The following is a 23,965-nucleotide window of genomic DNA, read 5'->3' on the forward strand; positions in this document are numbered from 1 at the left end:
GCCCTCTGAAAGCACTAATGTGCTAAATGGCAGCAGGGACAGGAAGTTATCACTGTTAATCCACTTCAACTGGTTCAACAGTTACAAGGAACAGAAACGTCTGTCTGTATGTGAGACACTTCCTCTGAGAGTGCCCTTGCCTGAAACAGCAGCACACAGCCCTTCCACGTGCTCCCCCACCAGCGGAATTGCTCACCAACTGCTTTCTCAAATCAATTATGTTGTCTCAGCATTAAAGGAGGGAAGGCAGAATAGACCAACTTTTTGTTTATCTAGGCATGCTGGCAGGTTCCAGTCATATGTTGCACCATCTGTACTGCTAACTTTATCCTTTATCTAATCACAACAGGTAAAATGGCATCGGTGGAGCCGACTCTGCTCGCTCAGATAGGGAGGCAGCCAGAACACGCATTTGTTTTTTCCACATTCTGAGGGGGAAGCAGGAGATGGACACTCTTGCCCTTTTAAAACATTCAGCTTTTCAATGGATGGGCAATTTGCCCTGGTCTGCTAATGTGGGATCTGCTCAGTGCAAGGCTGAAAAGGTTCCATCCCAGGGGAGAGCATTGAACTGCTGATGAACATTTGGTGGCCTTTAGCAAAAACGAAGTGATTTCTGCCAACAGGATCCCAGCAGACAGGGAAGGACAGGCTCCAAATTAGGTGGGATTGTGATGCAGGAATTTCAGAAGGCCTGTACAGAACACAAGAAGCTGACTAGCTCTGGTCTTTCCCCCCTGCACAATCCTTTCTTATTGGTATTTTTTAAAATGACAAGTGTATTGGCAAATGTCATGGCTGCATTCAGAAGAACATAGGAGCTTTCAAATGCAAAAGGCTGTGTGAAGATGACCTTTCATCTGACACAAAGGCTGCTGGGCTGGATGGTTTCCTTATAAAATTTCACACTATTAGAACACTTGTGACTAAAGGTGCTCAAAACCACTTCAAATATATGCTTATAGGTCCTACACTAGCAGAGTTTGTGCTCTTCTCCAAATTAAACAATTCAAAGACAATTTTCTAGAAAACAATTCTCTTTGTCCCAGATGGTCACTTTAAAACCAACTCTCACATTCACCTTCCCCTCTCTGACCACCAGGAGATATTGCTTCTTCAACCAATTTCATTTATGTTGCTAAACAGATTTAGTTATTTAATAAAAACTGGCTGCAGCTGAAACCTGAGTTGATGTCAGACAGGAATGTCCAGCAGAACTATTTGTCTTCAAATGACTCTATTTTCATAGTCTCAAAGGAGCAACACCATCTTGCTTATCTGTGGAGGTGCTTGCTGTTAGGGATTTTTTGTTTCTTTTTTTGGGCGTGAATGTTAATCACTTCCTTTTCCCAGCCCAAACCTCCATATATCCAAATCCCTGCCTAACCATAATGACACCTTAAAAAATAGAGTACAAATATTGTTATATAAAAATAGGTTTAGTTACAGATACTGTCTACTGTGCGTTTTCAGGTGAGTTGCTTTCAGTAATGTGTTTCTTGGTCTGAAACAACACCAGCAGTTTTTTCRTACATGTCTCTGTATATTTTTCCAAGACTCTCCTCAAAGATTGCTCTGAGAGGCTTCCCTTTGTATACTGCTGCAGGGCGAGACCAATATTCACCAATATCCGAGCGAACAGGAGCGTTCTGCTGCACTGGAGAACTGTCAGAGGAAAGAAGATAAGAAACAATGATCAAATCAAGATATGGAAGAGGAATCAGCAGCACAAARACAGCAGAAATACCAATGTAGAGCTGCTAAACACAGATTACCATCCAGAAACCAAAATAAAAACTGCACTGCAGCTACTTTTAAGAAATGGGAACCTCCCCATGTTATTCATTCACACAAAKCCTCCCCCACTTAGCTGAGTACACTTCGTAATGCCCCCCAAATAGAACTGATTTTCAGAGAAGCTGCAGTAATTTTGCTGTATTTTTGTAGGCTGCGTGACTAGGCAAGAGCAACACGATAGGATTTTTGTGTCCTTTGAAGGTTAAACTGTAACCACAAGCAGCTATTTCAATATGAAGACAATCTATCAGGGGGACATTAAATTACTGTGGTTGCAGCTGTAAAGTGCTCTATCGGAAGCATCTTGGATTAAGTATTCGACCAAATACATTTTGATATAGTGGCAATCCAGTGTTCCTTCCCCACCCCATCTTCTGTGTCCCTGTTTTAATACTAAACACAAACACAGTCTCATCTTTCARTTGCTTTGAGAAATTATTTCCTAGATCTGTGAAGTGAAATTTATACTCTGAAAATCATTACAAAACACTGACAAGTCTGAATAGTTTATATCTAAACATCATGACTATTTGCTTCCTCTTGATATTTTCAAAACAAAGGTTTGTGTCATATAATTAAATGAGCAATTTGGCTGTAATAAAGCATGAAACAAGAAGCTCAAAAATCATCAGAAAAAAATTACAACCGAGGTGACATTTTTCACATCTGCTCAGAGATTTAGGCACTTAAGACACTTAAAAATTAGGACTGAAYTATCTCCAGCCTTTTGTAAATGTTCTCAGTCTGGGAAATGAAACTGGAWATGTGCAGCTTAAGGTGACCATCTTGAGTTAGGAAATGGATTACATTTCACASGGCAGCTTTACATTTTTCTTATATATGTATAATTTATTAATGATMGTGTCTTCTATGATCAAACCTGTACTTTAAACTTCGTCCTCAAGTTAATATCTGGCAACACGTGACAAAACTGAAAGAAATCTTATATTAAATCTATGAATACATGTATCCAACTGCATCAAAACAAGGTTTTCACTTAAAGAACAGAAAAGGGAAAGAAGAGRAAGATGTAGAATCAGTTTTCTAAATTCACATCTCTAAGCTTCCACTGTACCATGGAAAACAAAGAAATAGCTTTTGCTTTTCGATTTCTTACATTCAAATATTAGGGTGATGCCAACCTACACCAAATAAAACAAGATCTCTTGTGTGGCTTCAATATTAGAAAGAGAGGAAGGCCACTTTCACACCTATTCAAAAAAGCTCCATCACTTAAAGTCAGTCAGTGGCATGGAGCAAATTTAAAGCTCTATATCATCCTGAGTTCTGTGCTTCACAGTCTGGACACAAAGAAACCAACCTACCAAACAAAATCAATAGAGAAGTTATACAGGSCTGTGTTAAATGCACACAAGTCAACACCCTGGGGACTCATCAACAACTGCAGTTTCACCTCCTSCTTCCTGCAGTTTGTGGTACCTCACTCCTGATGGAGAATTCTCAGGCCAACAAGCAGGCACAACACTTGTAACTACACAACAAACACCTCTGACATTCCTCTCCTTGGAATCCATTTCCAGCAGGCAGCCTTGTGCTTGCCTTTTCTTCTCCTAAAAGCTGAATTTACCTAGAGACATTCAAAATCCCACCACTTCAACTGTAAGAAAGACTCAAACCCTAGAAGTAACTTCTACAACTTCCTTATTCTGGTACTGACAAAGACTTATAAAAAGACAGAAGCCTAATTTTCCCTTCTCTTTTCAGAGGTGTGTTTGTATTTCCATTAGCCAGTGTTTGTACATGAGATACCTGGACAAAGCTGCAGCCAAGTTAGAGAAGAGTCCCTCTCCTGYCTCAACTGGAAACCAGCTGACAACCTGAGCTAAGCAATCTGGGAATTACACTCACAAATCATATTAACAGCAGGATTTCTGCACGCAACTCCCTGCTCTGAAATACCTGTCATATGCTTTTGTTCCCTCATACATCTCCTTTAAGAGTCCCAGAAGTTCTTTTCTGAGTGAATCATATACTAAATATTTCACAAAACACAGACCTTTTCCTTACTCCCAGCGGTTTTCAATCATCCATCTACTTTACTGCCAGTGTTTGGTCGACAGTACCCTGTCCTTCCATGAACTCTGGCTCTGTCCTTGTATCCTGTTTATGWGCACTGTGGCAAACACTCAGCAATCTGTCTGTCCTCAAGCCCTTTATGTCTCACCCCCAGTGCTGCTGGCCTCTAAACCCAAGGAGCAGTCCTTTCCCAACCTGAGTGCCACATTTCATATCCCATCACTTCAGGATTCTGGAGTGTTAGGGTTTGTTTTTCAATTTTTTTCATGGTCTGCAGTTTCAGCATAAATCTCAAAGTCCCAAAGCTGCCTCAAAACAAAAACTTGCACTTTCTCTCTCACAAACACATCCTACACAATTTAATTGCACCAGCTGTCAGGACAAAGGAGAAGGGAGCAGAAAGGCTACACAGAGTACAGGAGAGAGCACAGGTACAGGAGACAAAACTGCAGCAGCAATTTCACAGCCACATGGAAATCCAAGTAATCCCTTGGAAGGAATACAGAGCTGATTACAAATCACAGGAATTTAAATTAAAAAAAAGCCAGCAAATCATAAGTGAACTTTTTAGGCCTTACAAATTGCAAGTAGAAGTTTTCTATGGTACCCATATTGAAACACCCTCCTTTCAGGGRTATACAGTGGTGATTTGGGATGCCTTTGTAAGAAATCATTGCACCACATTTAATTATCAAAATAAAACCTTTTCTAATGCAACCACTAATATAGCACCCAGTTCTACAACTTCTTCCTTATTATAAAAAAAAAAAACCAGAAAGGCCACAGGAGCCCAAAAGAGTTCATATCCTTCCTMCAACAGGTACCCAAAACATTGCACAAAATACTGAGTGCATAGACAGAGAACATCAATATCGGTAACTTCAACTACAGAATTCATCAAAATCAATCAATCAGTATTTTACAAGAAAATTATTCACATTAATCKCTGGTCATGTATGTGAGGAGTACACAGAGTAATTAATCTACATTAACCAGGTTTTTGAGATCTCCGGTTTCCAAGACAGCTCCTAGAATATGGAAGGAATGCTGAATCACTAACCTTGCTGTAATTTTAAATGAACTTAAATTTATTTTTGCACTCCCATAGTTTTAAGAAAAAAATAACCAAYTGATGATTTTAAAAGTGATATTTGCTCTCTGGTTGACAAATTCCAAAATTTACTGCCCAAGAATCATTTTTATAACCAAGTCCAGTTCCAAACCAGCATTTTATGAAGACTACATGGACACAGTGCCAAACACCATCAAAAGCATAATTATATTTAACTGCATTTTGCTTTTAGGTGAGAAAGCTTGRTATGACTAATTCCTACAGAAACCTTTTCCCTGTGCAATGTATGACACAGCTCAAGAGGAAGAGRAATTTTTAGCTMAATTTAAAGGGCAATATTGAGTATGACTGTTTTGTCTTGGTCAGAGAAAAAAGCTCCATACCTGCTCCGCAGCTCACTCATGGTTAAGGGCTCATTATCTGAAGGTTCTCTTGTCTGAGGCAAATCATCCTAAAAAAACCCAGAAATCAAATTCTCATTACCTTGGTTTCTGATTACAATGATCTCATTTCACAAATACTTTCTTTCCATTTAGAGGACTATTAAAGTGCTTACATTTCTTGGGGGAGAAAGGGACAAAGTGTAATGAGCCAAATGCCATTTATGAACACTTTTAATTAAGTTCAGTACAATTCAGCTAATAATTTTCAGGTAATAAACTGGAAAGAATTTTTAGACAGTGTAGATCTAGAGAAATATGCAGACAGCACAATAATCTTCAATAATTCCCAACAAACATGTTGGCAAAATGCTATGAAACCTACTGCTTACTGCTTTTGTGCTTCTTGCAGGAAAGATGAAAAAGGACCTAAAACTTATGATTATCCATTTCATGCATTTCATGCTTCAGACACAAGCATTTTGCACATCTGAGTTCTTCAGWTCCATATCCAAGGATGAGTACATGCTTAYTGARCTTTCAARAAAAATCTGATACACTTAATGACCCTTCAGTCAGRTAYTTTCAGTTGCTAGAATGCAGTTTTACCTTCCAAATGCTATCTAGRCATTAATTAACCCGAATTTGCCCTCTTAAGTAAGAAAGAAACAAAACACCCATGTGGAGGGAGCAGCCAGCTGCTCACCTGAGATGGGATGGTAGAAATTCCACCACACACAATCACATTCACTCTACTCTGAAGAGCAAAGACCCTGCTTAAGAGGTGATATTAAATGATGCTTTCAGCACAAGTCAATTGCTGTAAGGATTAGTAAACAAAGTCATCTTTCATGCTATAGGAGAAATAATTGGAAAAAAGACTGCAGTAAAAATAATCACACTTGCTGGTAACACAGAACTGGGAGAAGAGAGAATAAATATAGTGGTAGATGGCAGCAAGATGCAGAGCAAGCTGAACAGCAGCATATGGATGAGGAAAAACCTGAGAGAATTTATTGTGGTGAAAYACAAGGTAATAAGTGTGTTTGTAAACAGGAAAGCTCTCTTCCTTCAGCAGTCACAGACTACAAAGCACTGAAGAGGAAATGGGGTACGGTGGTAAATAAAACTCTGCAGCATTTGCCAGAGGCAAATTATGTTCTGGAAAGCAAAAAATAGATGAAAACATTAAGATACTGTCAGAATGTCACAGCAAAAGGTACAGTGGACACCCCAAGGAATCTGCAGCAGAGCTCCAGTTACACTATTTTTACAGAGCACTATGAAAATGAATTTTTGGAAGACACAGCTGGACGCTTCTGGGAATGGTTACTTAGCATTTGACTCTTTGGAATGAAACAGAGTAAGAGAYACTTTTAACCTTTCAAAGTTTGGAAGAGGATCTAGTTTGGAGCCAGAATCTGCTCACCACATTGCCAATGCACTTCACTTTCAAGGTGACCCATTTACCAGATTGATAACTCAAGACCCCATACTCTAACAGYTGGATTTTTTAGGGCAGAAACATGAAGTTTTCCAACAGAAGAGGAAAAAGCTTCATCTCTGATTATTAATCTCTGTCAGGGTTCAGCAAATGTTTGATCCTGGAAGCGACAAGATGCACCAAGAGAAAGCAAACAGAAAGTTCAAGAAGAGAGACCATGTATGGAGACACCACGTAACCAGTCATCCAACTCTCCTTATCATAAAGTCATGGTCTAGTGTTCAAAGAAAGAAGTCAAGGGCCACTGAAGATAGTTCAGGCTGTGCAAGCTTTCATTAAATGTAAGTGCTGGACTGTCAGGAAATCCAGTTTGTTATCTTAAGTTCATTGAAACATCAGAGAAGAATTTGACATGATGCCTTTCTYCACTTTAGGAGACTTATATCTCTTCCAACCCATCAGTAACATTTCTGAGTTAGCTTGCCAGAGCTCCTAATCATCTTATATCATAATCATCATTGCAATCATTATAACATAATCTCTCATCCCCACATCCTTTTAATCTTACCTTTCTTTTGCCCCACCTCACAGTCAACACTCTAAATTCTCTGCAGATGCACAATCTTATTATTCAGTTGGTACAATGCTCTGGCATTTTTTTTTTTTTGAGAAACTGTTTCGCAAAATCACAATTGGAAAAATTTTTGTCTGTCTAAAACCACACCTCAGAATTTCATCAAGGGCAAAATATTCTGTTCCTGGGTGTAATCTCATTAGATACAGAGCTCTGTTCATTGAAAGCCAGGTARTTAAGGCAAAAGAAGCATATATCTGAAGAATAACATTAATTCGTGAAACAGCTGGATACAGGCAGCTGCTGATGTGCAGCTCCACAACATGTTAAGCCTTGATGTTCTACACATCTGTAACATTTTTTGCTTAAAATGGAAGTGGAAAATCAGAATCTTAAAAAACCCAAATCTCAATATAATTGCCCTCAATAARCCATGAGAGGGTTGCCTGTACCACTTGCCCATAAAGACTAAAGATAAGGAGGCCTCGGAAATCAGTGCGAAACAGTTCAGCTCACACACCAAATCCATATTTCTACAATCAAGGCTGTCTCAAAGGACAACATTATAATAAATCCAAGACTTTAGGAACAGCTCTCTTTTTCAGCCATTTAGGAGAGAAGAAAGGATTTAGTTTGCAGTCAAACTTACAAATATTAGGCGCTGTCTAGCACTGTGTGTCCTTAAAATATTTTTCACTCTTTTATGGATCTCATCTCCATTTGCTGATGAAGGCCAACTAGTGCTAAATCTGCAAGGAAGAAGAAAAACAAAGAGAAGAAATATTTTCTTGTGGAAAAGCTCATTGATTCAGACTTCCTTTTCCTTTTAATTATGAAGCATGCATTACTTCCTTCTRTTTGGAACACACACTGTTTAGATTTGATTCTTCTCCTCTGGGGTACAAGTAAAGAAACATTTCAAAGCACTGCATAAACAGTATGCAGTCACAACACCAATGAAGATGCAAAATGTAGAAAACCATGATTTTGTAACTGGAATAATATTTCTGTAATGTTTGTGTGATCCCTACAGAACAGAAAAGCTATACTATTCCCAATGACCAGGTTTCATTTTCCTCTCTTTAAAGGAAGTATTGCAGACATGAAGTTCTTTTCACTGGAATAAATCAAAAGGAAGGTAACCCCAATGCATGCAAATCGGAAAACATGGAGGTAAAAACCTGCAAATTCAGTCTTTATTTCTCAAGAGGAACTGCATTTTAAGGGTTTTTTCTAATATTAAAAACCATGTAGCTTRCTTGGTATGACTAACTTAAACAGCTACTTTTGGATTTTACCCTTTTATGTTTTTACCACATCTTTTTTTCACTTTGCTAAAAAAAGCCCTCATCTTTCTCAGCAGGTTCAGAAGCTGGCAGAAATTTCACATYAATAGTCTGTTAAGGGAGACAACTAAGATTTTAAGAATAGGATCGTTTATATGCCAATCACATGTTATTAGGTTGTTTTTTTTTAAGACATACCAATAGAAGAAAAGAATAATTGGGGGAAAGTTATGAAAYGCTTCCTTATATAAGTTCATCACATTGGACAGAAAAAGAGCACCAAATCAAGACTGTGCATCTTCATTTCTATGCTTCCTAAGCTCTGAGAGCTTGACTTTGCACCAAGAAAATCAGAACTCATGATGTGATGTGATGCTAACGTGAACACGGGTCACTGGGCGAGCTGTGAGCTGGCAAACCAGGCCTGTGCAATCTGAGCTGATGAACAGCAGCCAGCAGCAGCACGGAGCTGCCATTCCCTGGCTGGATTAGSAGCACCAGGAGCACTGACATGCTTTGGTAGCTTCCCAAATTTGATTCAGTGGAGAAGCAGCATAACTCTGAGCCCTGAGATTCCACAGTGTGCTCTGTACAGGGACTGGGACTGCCAGTTCCTCTGCCCTCTTCTCTCCAATTTATCACACTCCCTGCATTATCCAGTCTATCACTCTCAAATCCCCAGACTGATCGTGCCTGGCTCAGTTCACCTTCACCAAACCTCCAGATATCTCAGKACAGCTGAAGAACTGCCCAGCTCCTTCCAAAAAGAACAAAGCAAGTACACAGAGAAAGCTGCAGTACAGAGAAAACAAGCAGCCTGGCAATGTTAAAATTAATAGAAGCAGGATCCTGAAAATGGGAAGTGCCAGATTACCTTGAAGATTGCAGGCATGGAATTCTTTGCAGTGTTTCAGATCATGCCTTTTATTACCAGAGACAGAGACTGAAATATAACTAGAAAATGACCGGTTCTCTGCTTTTGAGTAATCTTCTACTTTCTTTTATCTAAACAACTTATTTGGATTCACTTATTGTTGCTTTAATGTCCAAAATATCTCTCTTGGTTATAAACAACTCCAGTATTTTCAGCATATTTATGAGTTTCTTTAAATCAATTCATCTATTTGTGAATGCTTCTATTTTTCTTCAAGAAAGGGTGCCAAGGAATGACACAATATTGGAAGCATATAACATAAAATCTATAGGGAGCTGTTTTTCCATATTTCTGATGATTTTATCGTGTTTTATCCTCGGATCATTACAAGCAGGCATTTTCACCAAGTGTGCTATAGTATTCATATTGCTATCCTGAGAATTTTACAATTTATTCCAAATTCCAAAACATGTACAGCAAATTCATTCTGTACAATTAATTCCAAATTCCAAAACATGTACAGCAAATTCATTCTGTACAATTCTTTTGCACACCAGCATCCAGCAATCTGTTGAAGTAAAAGATCTCCTGCAACTTTTTTTTAAAAGAAAGTAAAATGGTTTGTGAATTTTGTTAGGGGAGAAAAGCATTGCCTTTAAAGAAACACAAGTCTGCGTCCCTTAAGCAGGAAGGAATGTTCATTTCCCTAATGCAGTCAAACCCCATTTGATGTACTGCATTACAATGCGTGTGCTCTATCACCACCTGTGTTTTGAAAAAAAACCACTTTCTTTTTTAAAAAGAAGAGAGGTAAGGAAAAGGGGCTGCAGTGATACCATCATCTTATGACTTCCCATTAGAATTTACAACATTTACTGATATTAAAGGACCTCTGAAATGCACGTTTAAAAATCTGCATCCTAGATGCAATAAGAGTGAGTCATTTCCCATTTGACAAATAAAAGATAGAGCCATGAAGTCATGGCATTTTCTCTTATTTATAAAGCAGCTGCTGCTCTTCTAGCACTCAGGCTGCTTGCTCTGAGAAGTTGGAATAGATTGCCCTTGGGAAATAAATTTTATGTAATTTGTATGTAAGATTTCAGATCATTGTTATTAATAGTAAATTTACAAATATCCTTGGAGATAAATGCATTTACTTTTGGGAAAAGAAAAAAGAAAATCCGTCTTGCTATTGTATTCAGTTAGAAAATACATGGCTATGTCTGCMAGAAGATTTAAGTACTTAATTCGAGAACTATTAAATTCTTTCTCCAGGTGATTTTATGGCTCAATCCACTAGTGTGCGCTGTGGTATAACAAATGTTGGCCACTCACGCATACCCCAAAACTTTATATACAAAAAAACCCAAAAATCAAAAGCTTAAGTGTGATTAAAAATGGTRTCAGCTTCTTTTTCATTAGCTTTTCTAGTATTTTTATTGTCTAATTTTAGTAGTAACTATAGAGTCAAATCCACGTTTAAAGTATAATGTTAATATTTATGAACTGAAACACAAACTAAAATAACATCATGCATGAAACACAAACTAAAATAAAATCATGCCTGAAATGTAACACAAACTAAAATAAAATCATGCCTGAAATGTAACTGCTATAATCTGAAGTGAAACCTTTTTATGATATTCCAACTCTGCTATTGGAAATACTTTATAAAACAGGCTTTATAGCACGTCTTCTTGGAGTATAAATAAAGGGATTCAATTTCAARATCACCAATAACAACTCTTTAAAATGACCAGCTACTTATTTATGTGATTAAGGTGTCACTATCATATTGCAGTGTTCAAAGGAAAGTAATTTCATTTCAATGACTGTTTGTCCTGATAAACGAAATAAACTTCTACAGCTGTATTCTTTGTCATACTTTCAATTTTCCCTGGGACTTGCAAACATTCTGCAGTTACATCAGTTTAAATTGTTTATTGATTCCAATAGATTGTATAAACACTTTGGAAATATAGCTCAGTGACCTAGAAAAAGCCAGATCAATCAGARAACTTTTCAAGATTAATTTCAAAGATGTTGTGTTGAGTCCGATCAAGGAAACAGAACCATTTTCCCTTGTAATGTGGCTAAAAGGCATTTATTTTCTTTTATGAGATAAGGATTTTTTTTAAGGTCATACAGACAACATCTACCTTRATAAAAGAAATAAAAAGAAGCCAAACAGACAGTGTAGATTTTGTGCTAAAGATTATTTTCACGTATAATTTTATCCATTAGGATGAAATACTCCATTAGAAATGCAAACAGGATACATCCACCCATGTACTCTACTCAAACAGCAGCTTGCAAACTTGAGAGCTGTAATAAATAGGAATTTTTAAATGTCAGACAATCCAATCATCCACTTGCACATAGCAAAAACATTAATATCACATTTCGGCAGGAGATATTAATACATTTCACATCAGCAGAATTAATGCCAAAGCCTTCTGCAGAATATTTGCAGTGGCTCTCGTGACCCCTTCCCCCACCATGGCACCTCCCTGCCTTGGGAACAATTCTGTGCATGTGGCCTACACAAAAATTCATCAGCTTCAAAGACACAGACGTCATGCTGAGCAAAACCATATACAAGGACAAACTATCAGAGGACAGAAATCAATGAAGTCCTGTAGTACCAGATTCTCAACTGGAGAAAACGCTACTGTAAATGGGGGGAAGAGGGAATAAAAACACTTAAATCTGAGTATAACCTGAAAAAAACACAATCTGCAAGACCTTACATATGGAAGAGTAAAGAGTCTCAACAAAACCAAATATATTTAACTCTGAAATTAAAAAAAAATCTATCTCACATATTTTATATCTATGCAGGTATTTATTCAGCRTTCATAGTAGGGAAGGAAGCTGCTTTGTTCCTATTTAAGAGGTAATTCAGTAGGATGGACTTAGCTTGCAATCATAGTGGTCTGTAAGGAGGAACAACAGAAAAGCTGGGCCACACTTCAGAGTTTTTTCTGTCTGTTTAGCCAAGGACACCATTTTGGTTTGCTTCTTCTTAAGGTGATGGATGGCTATGATGCAGCCCTGAAGTGTTTTAGAGGCTCTGTTTGTACATAGCAGCCTGAATTGTAATGAAGTTACACCAACACAAACCCCCTGCATTCACACAATGTTTTAAGTGGAGGAGGTTGGCTCCTTTCACAGTGACACGATACTACKACGAAGCAGGAACAACAACACACAGACAGGGCCTTAAATCAAAGCACAGAAGCCTAAATATTTGGAAGCAGATGCTGACAGCCTTGCTGTGTTTCAATTTGCTCTACCTCTTCAGTAAGAAATGAAAAAAGGGTAAAATTGCTCATGCTTTCTATGYAGCTTTTCTAAGTTCAAAAGCCCTGTTTTGCAGTTGGGCCTTGAAGCACTAGTGACATGTTCGGTGCTGAGTTCTTAAATGAGTAAATGCTTTTTTCCCCCCTCCTTTTCATACCCAGCCCTTAAAAGTGTGGCAATATACATCATGTAAAAAGTGAAAGTTAATGGCAGGCAGCTTCCGAAATTTCACTGAAAGTCAATACTCCAGCTGAGCAGTTGCTCCCAAAAGGTTGAAGTCATTGTGGTACTAAATCATTAGTGTGTCACAAATTGGCTGCACCTCCTTATGCTCTTTGGAAGCTTTTCCATTACCTTCTATCTTCTCTGAATTTATTAATTTATACACAAAATGGCTCTGACAGCAATCAATTTCAAATTTACTTACTGCTGCAGCAAAATCAACCAATGAAGATGACAAATAGTACAAACGTTGGTCAAAAATATGAAACAAGGCTTAGGTACTTCTCAGTTCTGCAGAATCTAGTATGAAATAACTGATTTTTCAAGTGCTGATTCCAGAAGTCAATATTTAAAGGATGCAAAATAAGTAAACTTTCCCAAGAGGTGAGATTGATAAACCCCAAACCTTCCTACCAAAATTAATTCCAAAAATCAAAAATAATGACTTTCAAATGGCTAGAAATAGACWGGAAATCAAGGTGCAGCCACTCCTGAGAGTAAGCTTTTTTCCTAAGAAGTCTGCAATATTTTTCAGTGTTATACTGTGAAGTAGGAAGTTCTCAAAACTTAAAACAAACCCTCTCACAGAAGCAAACCCTGTCTCAGGCTGCATGCCAGTCTCTAAAGTATCAGGTGAACCACCTGTTTCTGCATTTTGCTATGCAATAGAAACACCCCCCAAGATCGTGGGATGATACATTTCAAAATTACTGAAACAAAAAATTCTGATAACTGGTGTTTTCAGAGACTTCATGTAGGATCTAGTATTTCATTAATATCTGTTAATATCTATCAGTGTATCTATCATTAGCAATATCTAACTTCATGCTCTTATTTCCCTAGCACTTGGAAAAAGAGAATATGAAAAGATGGTAGTAAAACAACAGAGAAGTATTACAGAAGGCCATCTGATCCAGACTTAACCTGTGTCTCACTTCAAAGAGAACTTAGGTTTTTGTTAAATTTTATAGCAGGTAAGATCACATAGCAGCAGCATAATCAGGAGAACATGAAAAAAGCCATCAAACTGCACTTCAATCTGGAAACAAAAGCAGAGGCATGCTATTTCCAGAGTAGGAAAAAGAATCCTTTGATCCCAATGGCACGAGAAGTAGCTTTGCTTCTCATGTAACAGAAATAGTCAAATACTCCCATGATTGTTGTAGTATCTTGAGGAAAGGATTTTTCTTGTGCCAACACACAGCTCTGTTCAAAAGACTTCTTGATCTTATGGAATCCATCTCACTATTTCTCCTTTTCTTTCTAAAAGGTACTTTGCTGCAGGTTTCAGTGCTGCAAGGAAGGCTTAGCTTGTAAGTCCCCAAGAAAAACATCTTCCAGGAGTGCATGAGGATGTCTGTGCACCAGGAAGGCAAGGACTGGACTCCAATTTTGCTTTCCTGAAGCAGCACTGAAAGAACAAAGTATGAATGCTCTTTCCCAAGGCAYCCACGATTTTCCTCTCTGCACAACCAAGCAAACAACTGCCTTGTCACAATGTGGGTCACACACCATGGGCAGGAACTCGAGGGTTTGTTTGTGCCACAGGTTTGCACAGGAGCTGCAATCAAACCTCACAAAATCATGGAACAGTGAGGGCTGGAAGGGACCTCTGGAGGGCTGCATGGCCACATCACTCTGCTGAGTGTCAGCTTTCAACATCAGCAAATGCTTTCCTCAGGTGACGTCCATAATGAAAAATGTAAAAAGAAAGTATGAAAACACAATATTCAAAACTTTCCTGTCTTGTTCAATAGTAAATCTATTTACAGTTCTACTTCTGAATGAATCCCAGAGGAAAGGGGAAGAGGATTGATTAGTGGTCTCTCTAGCAARCTCAAAGAAAGGGACTGGAAACTGCCAGAAAGGATACAAAAGGGCTCAGAGGACCTTACACAAGACCCCAATTTCTGTCTCACTGAAAAGTATTGCAGTGACTTAACAACTACACAGCGGGGTTTTGGGAAGTACTCCCAAGAAGGCAGACAGCCACTTCACACTACTTTTTAAAAACAGAAAAGGAAAAGAGGGAACTAAAGGTCAAGGTGGGGAGTCAAGTTTCATATTGACTGTGGGTTGACTGGCATCAAAAATAGTAGCCTGGATATGCTAAGCAATTTGTCTTTGTAATTCAAAATAAAATTGAGGAAATAAACACCAAATACTGTGAGATAAGAGTCCATATTCTTGCAATTACACTAACACTGCTCTACTTTCAGAGCAMTGATTTTCTCTGTATTTCCATGATCTGAACAGCAGCGTTTGCAKGCATTTCCAAACATTGACCTCTAAACCATGTTTGTCATTCCAAGTATAACTCTCAGTACACAATCAGCTAAAACCATTGTTATCTCAGCAGCACGAAACAGAGATCAATTTTTTTTAGACTATGCCCTTTACTTCTCATTTTGAATTTTTTCTGATGACAGAAGTAAATGGTTACATCTTTTACATAAAGAGATGTTACAGCTCTGAAGAGCTGGGAACATTTGCTTTAATAAGAAGAAAAAACATAATTTCACAAGATCAGAAATCGCTACTGGAGAGAGGCTCAYAAAGAGAAAAAGCAAGAACATTCAGACAAGTTCAAGATTAACTGGCAGAGGAATAAATTACTATGCATGTAACAGCAGCTCACAGCATACAAGACTTTCCTGCTATCAGTAGAAGACACCACATCAGCTTTAAATAAAATGTGTATATAATTTAGCCCCAACCCCTCCAAAAGCAGCCCAGCTGAAAAAAGGATAAAAAAGTTACCATGACAATATCTCTTCCCCAGATATGGGTAACTAATGCACAAACATTGTCAGAAGAGTGGGGAGGCAGACAAGATGACAAAGAAACCTCCTTCAAACTCCAGATACATCCTAATCTCTGTATAACACTTCTCAAGACACACTATTACACAGAACAACTAACAAACAAGTTTTCAAGCAGAGGAAGACATTAAAACACCAACTTGATCTTTGTGAGTATTAAAAATTCAGTCCCCACCTGCCATCTGTCATTTTTCTTTTTAAAGAAAAAACAGAGACAGTTTTTCTATTTTGGAAACAAGCATTAGTCTGTGTGTAGGCTCTAAAATGCAACCTGCAAGCATTGACTAACTGAAGCATCAATGGTAATAGGGATCAAACGGAGTGTGAGATGGTCACCAAAGAACACCTTCAGCATTTAGGACAGGTCATCAGTTTAATCCTTAATTTCTCCCAATTATTTTATGTATTTGCTTACTCAGGCCTAGCTTTGCACACAGTTTTTTCTGTTCCCAGAAAGCCAACTAGTAACTTACTACTTGAACTTACAAGAGAAGCACCAAGAACATGTTCTACTCAGCAGGAAGCTGGGATTACTCTCCTTGAAGGACTGGAGGGCTTAAGCGTGAAACCATCTGTTGCTTTTTGACATTTCTGCCATCCTCATAAGGCACTGAAGCTGTGAAGCTTGCCCAAAATATTAATCCAGGAACTGAAATCCACTGAACTAAGAGAYATTTGAAAATGACCCAAACCCAGTTCCACTGGGGTCAGTGGAGATAGCTAAGAAAAATGACTGAAATACAGCAATTAATATACACACAATAGCTGCAGAGGTCACCCTTCAACTCAAAAAATCAAACCCAAAACCTTAGGATGYCAAAAAAGTAAAAAGATTGGAAAATAACACACTGAATAGATTAAAGCTAGCCCAAGCATGTTATGCACACCAGACACACATCTGAGCACAGCACAGCCACAAGTATGTGCTCAAAAACATTGGTCTGAAGTGAGAAGGAAAAAAGGTTTCCAAGTACCTGCTGTAAAGCTTACCTGACATGTATCTGTATTTACATCCCTGAGATTCTAATCACCTCCAAAACAGTGATGATTTATTTAAGTGATGATTTATTTAAGTGTTGATCTATTTACTGTCTGTTTCAGTCAGACATTGTCAGTCTACAATGTGAGGTGTCACCATTTCAGAGATTTTCACTGCCATGTTATTAGGATTGTAATCATTAGGCAGAGAGGTGATGGCAAACACAGCAAAAAGTCATCAACACAGTTGAAGCAGGAAGATTTTTCAGTCTCTTCAGCCCTCACACCTCTGAACATGCAGTCATTCAAGCACTGTTATCACCTGCTCATGTTCCCAGTTCCAGAATGTCATGAACAAAACCAGSACATTACCTTTCCCTTAGAGAAGATCGATTCAGCACAGAACTCAGAAAAGGTTCCTGAACTGCTGGAGGTGCTGAGCGCTCCAGTGAAGCAGCAGAATGGGACTCCCTGTTGGGTGGATCTGGGCTCACATCTTCCTTGGAAACAGCAGAACTGTCCAAGCCTTTTCCACGGATAGATTTTCCCTGAAAAATACCCCACCAAACTAAAATTTATTACAAATATCAAGATGTACAATTTCCATGTTTTTACTTCTCAAACCAGAAGGTTAAAGATGGTACATTCACTCAGGAACATTTACCTGCTGGAGAAAGAACATGGACCCTCATTTCATACAAAAATCCATGGTCTAAAGTAAATCAACAAAYCTCAGAGCAATCTGTTGGTAACTGACATCTTATGGCAAACTCTACAGCAACAGCACTTTTATCAGCTTTTCTGAGTGCACAATTTAAAGACTTACCCTTCCCAGGAATCTCAACAGAATCAGAATAATGCCTGAGAGTCGAAACAACTCATGGAACAATCCAGAGGTGGCACAATATATTAGACTTGCATGGTACACAGAACTACAATCCTTGGTAATAAAATGTTAGAGGCTGACAAAAGTGGGCTTAACGTATCTATCAAGTTTTATCCTTATAATTCCCTTTCCTTCCTCCTCCCTACTATCATCAGTTTTCTCAGCCATTAGGAAAGCTAAGAGGGCACAAACAAATACCCGAGACCACAATTTCTACATTACTTCAGGAACACAGGCAAAAAACAACTAAATAAGGATGTAAAGCACAAAACCCCCCAAAACCAAAAGAATCCAAAGACATTAATCTTCAGTTTCTTTTAATAAAGAAGCTAAAATCTGAAAAAGAAAGGATTTGAAATAACACAACATGGCCTGCCAGTTGTACCAGTGCTACCYTTGCACACAATTCCAGAATGAAGAATGTTTTCAGAGTAACTGGCAAAGCAAATGCAAACTGCCCTTGAAGGCTCCTCTGTGCTCTTGTTGCAAGCCTTCTTGCCAAAGAAAAGCAAGTTCTGTATGTGCAGGCATGAGCATCTTTACAGAGTGCTAGGTTTCCTTTCACTGKTTGTAAATGACCTGTCAGCAGGCCTTAACTGGGTTAGATGAGATTCAAAATGTCCTTTTTCTTGCTTTTGATACTAGAGCAGATRAAGTTTCAAAAATACCTATGCAAGACAATGCAGGGATTGGGAAGCTGAGAGTTTCCCAAAAAACAGTGTGTAAGCAACAACATTTTGAAGTACTCACTTCAGCTTTCTTGGGTCTATAGCTGCTGAGAGGAGAATGATCTGGAGAAAGAAAAAAAATCCATGACAGAAAAAAATAAGAAAGACCTTTGAATACCCTAAATTCTATTAGATCTTTTACAAAGCATCTTATCTCCTCCCAAACAGAACTAAAGCAAGTTACTATTATTATGCATGGTCTCCTTCATATATTTCAGGAAATCACTGTCTTTAGCTGAAAACCATGACTTCACATTGGATGGAATACAACGTTTGCAAAAATTAATCACTGTAGGCACCATCTTCTGCACATAYAGAAATGGCACATTTTGTTACACTATTCATTGCTTAAATCAGTATCAAAACAAGCTCTACCATTCCCAAAAATTCCCATCTCTACCTTACTGAATAATAATMCTCTCTGAACAAGTTTCCCTGTGACCATCTCTCCCTCCTCATATCACCTCTGCATTCCTTTCTTCACCACTGACTCACAGACATGAAGCCCAGGKTAACATACATGGAGAAACTCAGGCCCACACTGGGTCAGGATTTTTCACCAGATGCACCTCATCCCTGAGGGACTGACATTAAATTTGCTTTCTGGATCTGCTCTACCTATTTGTACTGAGCAACCCTCACACAACCCAGGAAAAGCAAAAAAGCACTAAACTGCACTGTCACCATCAAGCTTTCTAATCTTAGGAATCTGTTTTTTTCACAAGTTACAGTTAAGCCTCAAGTCACAGACATGTAAGCAGTGAATCCTCTGGATATTAATACTGAGGTARATTTTGGTCTCCTACCTACGGGACAGAAACCACCAGCTCATTTTGAATTTGTGCAATGGAGTCGGATAATCAGGTCTGTTACATCATCCAGCTACAGATTGGTAAATCTGTTCCCAAAGGGAATGTGAAAACTTTAAAATCCAGCACCCAGTGCAACGAAAAAGAACAAATGTAAAATAACATGTTCATAATGATTTGCTGTATAACAAATTATAATTAGCGAGGAAATGAAATAAAAATGAGGCAGAGCACAAATAAACAAATACTGATGAGACTCATTAAAATCCTCATATTGTCAGATATATGCAATAAAATCAAGTTTTAGGGCAATTCCTTAAATTTCTGATCCCACACTTTTTATTAAACCCTCACTTACTGATACCAAAGGATGCTGAACAGATACTGGAGCACATCCTGGACGCTCATTAGTAATGGTAAGTCACTAATCCACTACCCATAAATATTGCTGAAATAAATATTATTCATTTTTGAAGGAACAGAGTCCTTGAACTTCAAAATAATCAATACTCCAAGCCTGATAAATACACCCACAAACCATGGTGCAGATTTGCTCCACCATCCAAGTCAACAGAACAAGTGGAGTGAAACAGCTTTAGAATTGTCTGCTCCTATTTTCATACCATGTACAACTATGTTCCAAGCTTCATGAGGTAAAAAATTCACCCTTTGAAGCAGTAGTTTATTCAGTACTCTTCCTTTCCCCAGGAATAACTAACAGCTTTTTCTCCACTATACACTGACATTCTCATAATAATAAAAAAATCAAAATAATAATAAAAAACCCCAAATTAAACTACTTACTGCAGAAACCAAAAGCATTAATGAGATACATAGTAGAAAATGCTGACCATGGGGTGCCTTGGTCCAGGCTTCGGCTGCAATTTCTCGTGGGGAACACCAGGGATGAAGTTTGGCACCAGGACTTGGTTGTTCAACCTGAAGCAAAAATACTTGTCAAAAGCTCCATATCAGATGCATCAATTCCTGGTCATTCTGGTTTTGTTTGAAAGATCACAACTAGTACTTTCTGAAATATTTTATTTAAATGCCATTTTAAACTATTTTTGTAACACTTGGCTCAAGTGCATTATTAGCATTACTGTGCATAAATAAAAATAGTACTAGAAAGGTCCAGACAACTTTGAATATCCTATTGTTCAAAGAAAGAGAAAATACAGAGATTTTCCTTCRTCTATAATGTCTGCAGTCTTTTTAAACAATTCTTCATAACTCACATTTATTCTAAACAGCTCAGATGTCACCAAGAGAGATCTGAATCTCTCTCTAATTAAAAAGTTACATGCAATATAATCCAATTTTAATCTTCATATAATACAGAATCTCCAGGCCAAAAGATTCTCAGCAGTAAAGATGCCCTAAAAGGCACACTCTCAATCTAGAAAGGCCATGACAGTCAGGATATGCTAAATTAAGAGACTAGCTTTTCCCTTCTTTTTTTGTACAAACATAACCAAGCATTGAAAAATCAATAATCAGTGTTAATGATGACATAATTAAACTTTGAACCTCACCTACAGATCAAAAATGAAAAGATTTGGATAAAAGGAGTTAAAAGAAAAATATTTGATAGAAATAGATTGATGAATGATTAGTGACTTATTAAGGCCATTTTGAATTCCTAAAAGATACCTCTATGTAGAATAAAACTTGGAAAAGAATTCTAAAATTTGACAATACATTATTGATTAATTACTACTGATACTAGGCTAAAAAAATAAGGGAGAAGCAAACTATTTAAACACTAGATCATCTAACTGTCTGTGCTAAGTGTACAGGAACGTAGACAAATCATGATGTCACAGAGTAGAATATGAACAATACCATTTCTGCCCCTACAAATTCAAAAGTGATTTTCTAAAAACAAAGAATTGCTGCAATAAGAAGAAAAATTAAGAGGGGGAAAAATAAAAGAGTATATGATCCTCCAAGTGGCTGAGAAATGTARAGACTTACACACAATTTCTTTAAATAAGTACCTAATTTCAGGACAATTTTTCCTGTATGGCAAAAAGCCCTTATGTTATGAACTCCAAGTCAAAGTGTTTGAGATGTAGTTCTGAGCAAAGGAAGCATTTCAAAGATCACAGGATGCCAACATAAAAAAAAGTTGAAAGAGAGGAAGTATAAGTGTTCATAATGTGACTAGACACTCTTTCTTTAAAGTCTTATTCAGGAATTTTTAATACTAATATCAATTACTTCCAAGCTGAGTTTATACACCTATTATCCTGTCTAGTGTGCTGGAAGAAAAGAAATGGGGCCTTGGAGAATTTAACCAAGATATTCATGAAAGAATTTGATCTTTGTCTGTTACCAAAGCAGAAAAAGAAAAGATAAAAGAAATTTTATTTTAGTTAATTTTACATTTAAATCACCATGTGACAGACTGTTAAGGAGAGGAAAATTATTCATCTAAACTAAGAGCTGAATGAATTTTTGGAGCGCTATTTAGTGAAAGAACAATATTTGAACTGAGCTTAAGCTGGAAGCACCTAGGAGCGAATACAAACCCGTCTGATTACAAATGGAGGTTTGTCAGTGTCTCTCTTGAATTCATGAGGCCCGAGGTTCAGATGGGCCAGTCTCTGCCTGGCCTCTTCYGAGAGCTCACACATGCGGCGCTTGGTGTACGGCGACGGAGAGCGCGACTTGGAGGCGATGGTGGGCTGCTCGTAGCTCTTCACTGCCARGCTCTGCCTGCCTTTCCCAGGTGAAGGAGGGTTTTTCTTTGGTAGCTTTGAGTGCATTTTTCTGTTTGGGGTTGAACGGTGCGCACCTTTCAAAGCAGCCTAAAGTGAAGAAGAGAAATGACCTGATTTGACAGCATGTAGGACAAAGATGGCTGAACATAATGCAAATGAGGCACTAATAATTTTACCACAAAGAGATGCCATGGCAGGTGAAGTTCCCCTCACAAAACTATAATCAAACAGCAATTTAAAAAACAACTTGTTTACCATTTTCTCTGAAACCAAAAGGTTAAACACACAGTATGACTTGTTGTCTCATACTCATTCAATTAGCTTTCTCACACAGYGGAGATTGTAAAAATTAAATTGAATTTTGTCGCAAGTTCATTTAACAGAAACTTCACCTGAATTAAACATACACAGATTTGAAGCATATTTTCATCTGTTTAAGATTTTGTTTCAAAATTCTTACCCTTTAAAATGAAAGATATAAATACAAATAGGAGCCTATTTAATAGTTTAAATTATATGCATTTAGAATTGCGTGTAGCTACAAAAAAGTAGCTATATTCTCTAAAATTTTTATATGCAACTATATTCTCTAAAATTTTTATTTTCTTGGATCATGGTAAATTTACTAGTTCTTTAAAGATTAAAGTTTTGTTGAGAAATGTAACACTCTTCCTGGTAGAATTTTTTATCAAGCTTGAGCATTTTGACATTAGCCCTAAATCTGAATGTTGCTTTGGTTCCGAGGAACCCAGAAATAAAATGTCCAGCTTGCCTTCAAGCCCTCTACACCCCACCACGAGTGAAGCTGAGGTTGTGTGTTTGTTTTTCACTGACATGGTTGAATTTGGCAGCACAGAGACCACTCCTACCACTCTTTCTCTGAACTCCCACTTGTGTAGCCTCCTGTGAGACAGAGCATGGACCTGGCCTGCACAAAGCCAGACCTAATTCTCTATGACTAATCTCAGCTTCATCAGAAGCAGGCTGTGGTGCTCCTCACTTACACCAGTTTTTAAACCAGACCTGCACTGCAACATAAGAAAATCTGACCTGCCACTCATAACACTTCCAGGAACGGTTTAAATTTTAAACCAAATTGCCCTTACTCAAGTCACCTTCACTGAAACCAGTTTTCTGACAAGGAAAATTTTCACTGATTTTTTATCTTTTTGTCTTGATACATTTCATTTGCTAMATTGGGAAGAAGCTTCTCATAGAAGTCATTAGCAATGCCACCAACAGGTCAAAGTCACCTAAGTGTCTGCACACACCTTCGTGACAACCACTCCATTTTAATGATGCTGCACCATTTTTCCATAGCACAGCAAAAAAGGGAGGATGTAAGAGTAAATTTACATGACAGCTTGTGCCAGAAATCCAAAACAAAATTCCAGTCTGTGAGACCAGAGAAGAGTGCTACTTCACCTTTAACTTTTCATTGCAAAAGCAGAATTTCCAGGTTAATACAGGTGATAGYTGTTTCAACAAAAACCTTCATTTCCATTACTGTCAATGATACAGTTATGGAAAACAATTAAATTAATTGGTTTGGTTTTAATAATGTACCTTCTCTAACTTCACCTAGTTTTCACTGTCCTTAATTTTAAGTGTCAGTAACAAATGGTGAGAAGGCATCTTACAAGGTACAAATACACCAGGGACTGACACTTGAGCTGATCACAGAATACAGTACCTGATAATTGTTTCAGATTCAAGGAACTCTCAGCATCTACTGTCATGCACCAAATTCACTCTTTACTCATACTTGATTAAAAATTTAATCAAGTTGTCAAGCACCCATGATACCTGCTTTAACCACAACAAAAGAATGARAAAAGTTTGAAGTGAGCAGCACATGCAAAAATTGGAAACAAGGCTATCAATATTAAATCTAGAAATTAAATTGAAAACAAGTAAATTATGCTAACCTGTATGTGACTCCTTTCTGAGCTTAACAGACTGTCTGTAATAAGGGAGATTGTAGAAAATCTCAATTTTGGTGCAATTCCCTAGAAGAGACACAA

The 23,965-nt window shown here is 37.8% G+C and overlaps 1 protein-coding gene across 1 annotated transcript in view; it reads right to left on the minus strand.

Annotated features, from left to right (window-relative positions):
• Nucleotides 1-1,354: 1,354 nt before the first annotated feature.
• SPATA6 (spermatogenesis associated 6) overlaps nucleotides 1,355-23,965 on the minus strand; it is a 35,291-nt gene continuing 12,680 nt past the window's right edge. The window contains exons 6-13 of the mRNA XM_057379950.1: nucleotides 23,870-23,950; nucleotides 21,750-22,028; nucleotides 20,067-20,154; nucleotides 18,429-18,469; nucleotides 17,165-17,340; nucleotides 7,954-8,053; nucleotides 5,290-5,357; nucleotides 1,355-1,665 (exon numbers count right to left, since the gene is read on the minus strand). Coding sequence (XP_057235933.1) covers nucleotides 1,485-1,665; nucleotides 5,290-5,357; nucleotides 7,954-8,053; nucleotides 17,165-17,340; nucleotides 18,429-18,469; nucleotides 20,067-20,154; nucleotides 21,750-22,028; nucleotides 23,870-23,950 — 1,014 coding nt within the window. The 3' untranslated portion in view covers nucleotides 1,355-1,484. The remainder of the gene's footprint in view (nucleotides 1,666-5,289; nucleotides 5,358-7,953; nucleotides 8,054-17,164; nucleotides 17,341-18,428; nucleotides 18,470-20,066; nucleotides 20,155-21,749; nucleotides 22,029-23,869; nucleotides 23,951-23,965) is intronic.

This window comes from Malurus melanocephalus, unplaced genomic scaffold (genome assembly GCF_030028575.1).
Source record: "Malurus melanocephalus ecotype Western Australia unplaced genomic scaffold, MMel_1.1 scaffold_427, whole genome shotgun sequence".
Taxonomy (NCBI): domain Eukaryota; kingdom Metazoa; phylum Chordata; class Aves; order Passeriformes; family Maluridae; genus Malurus; species Malurus melanocephalus.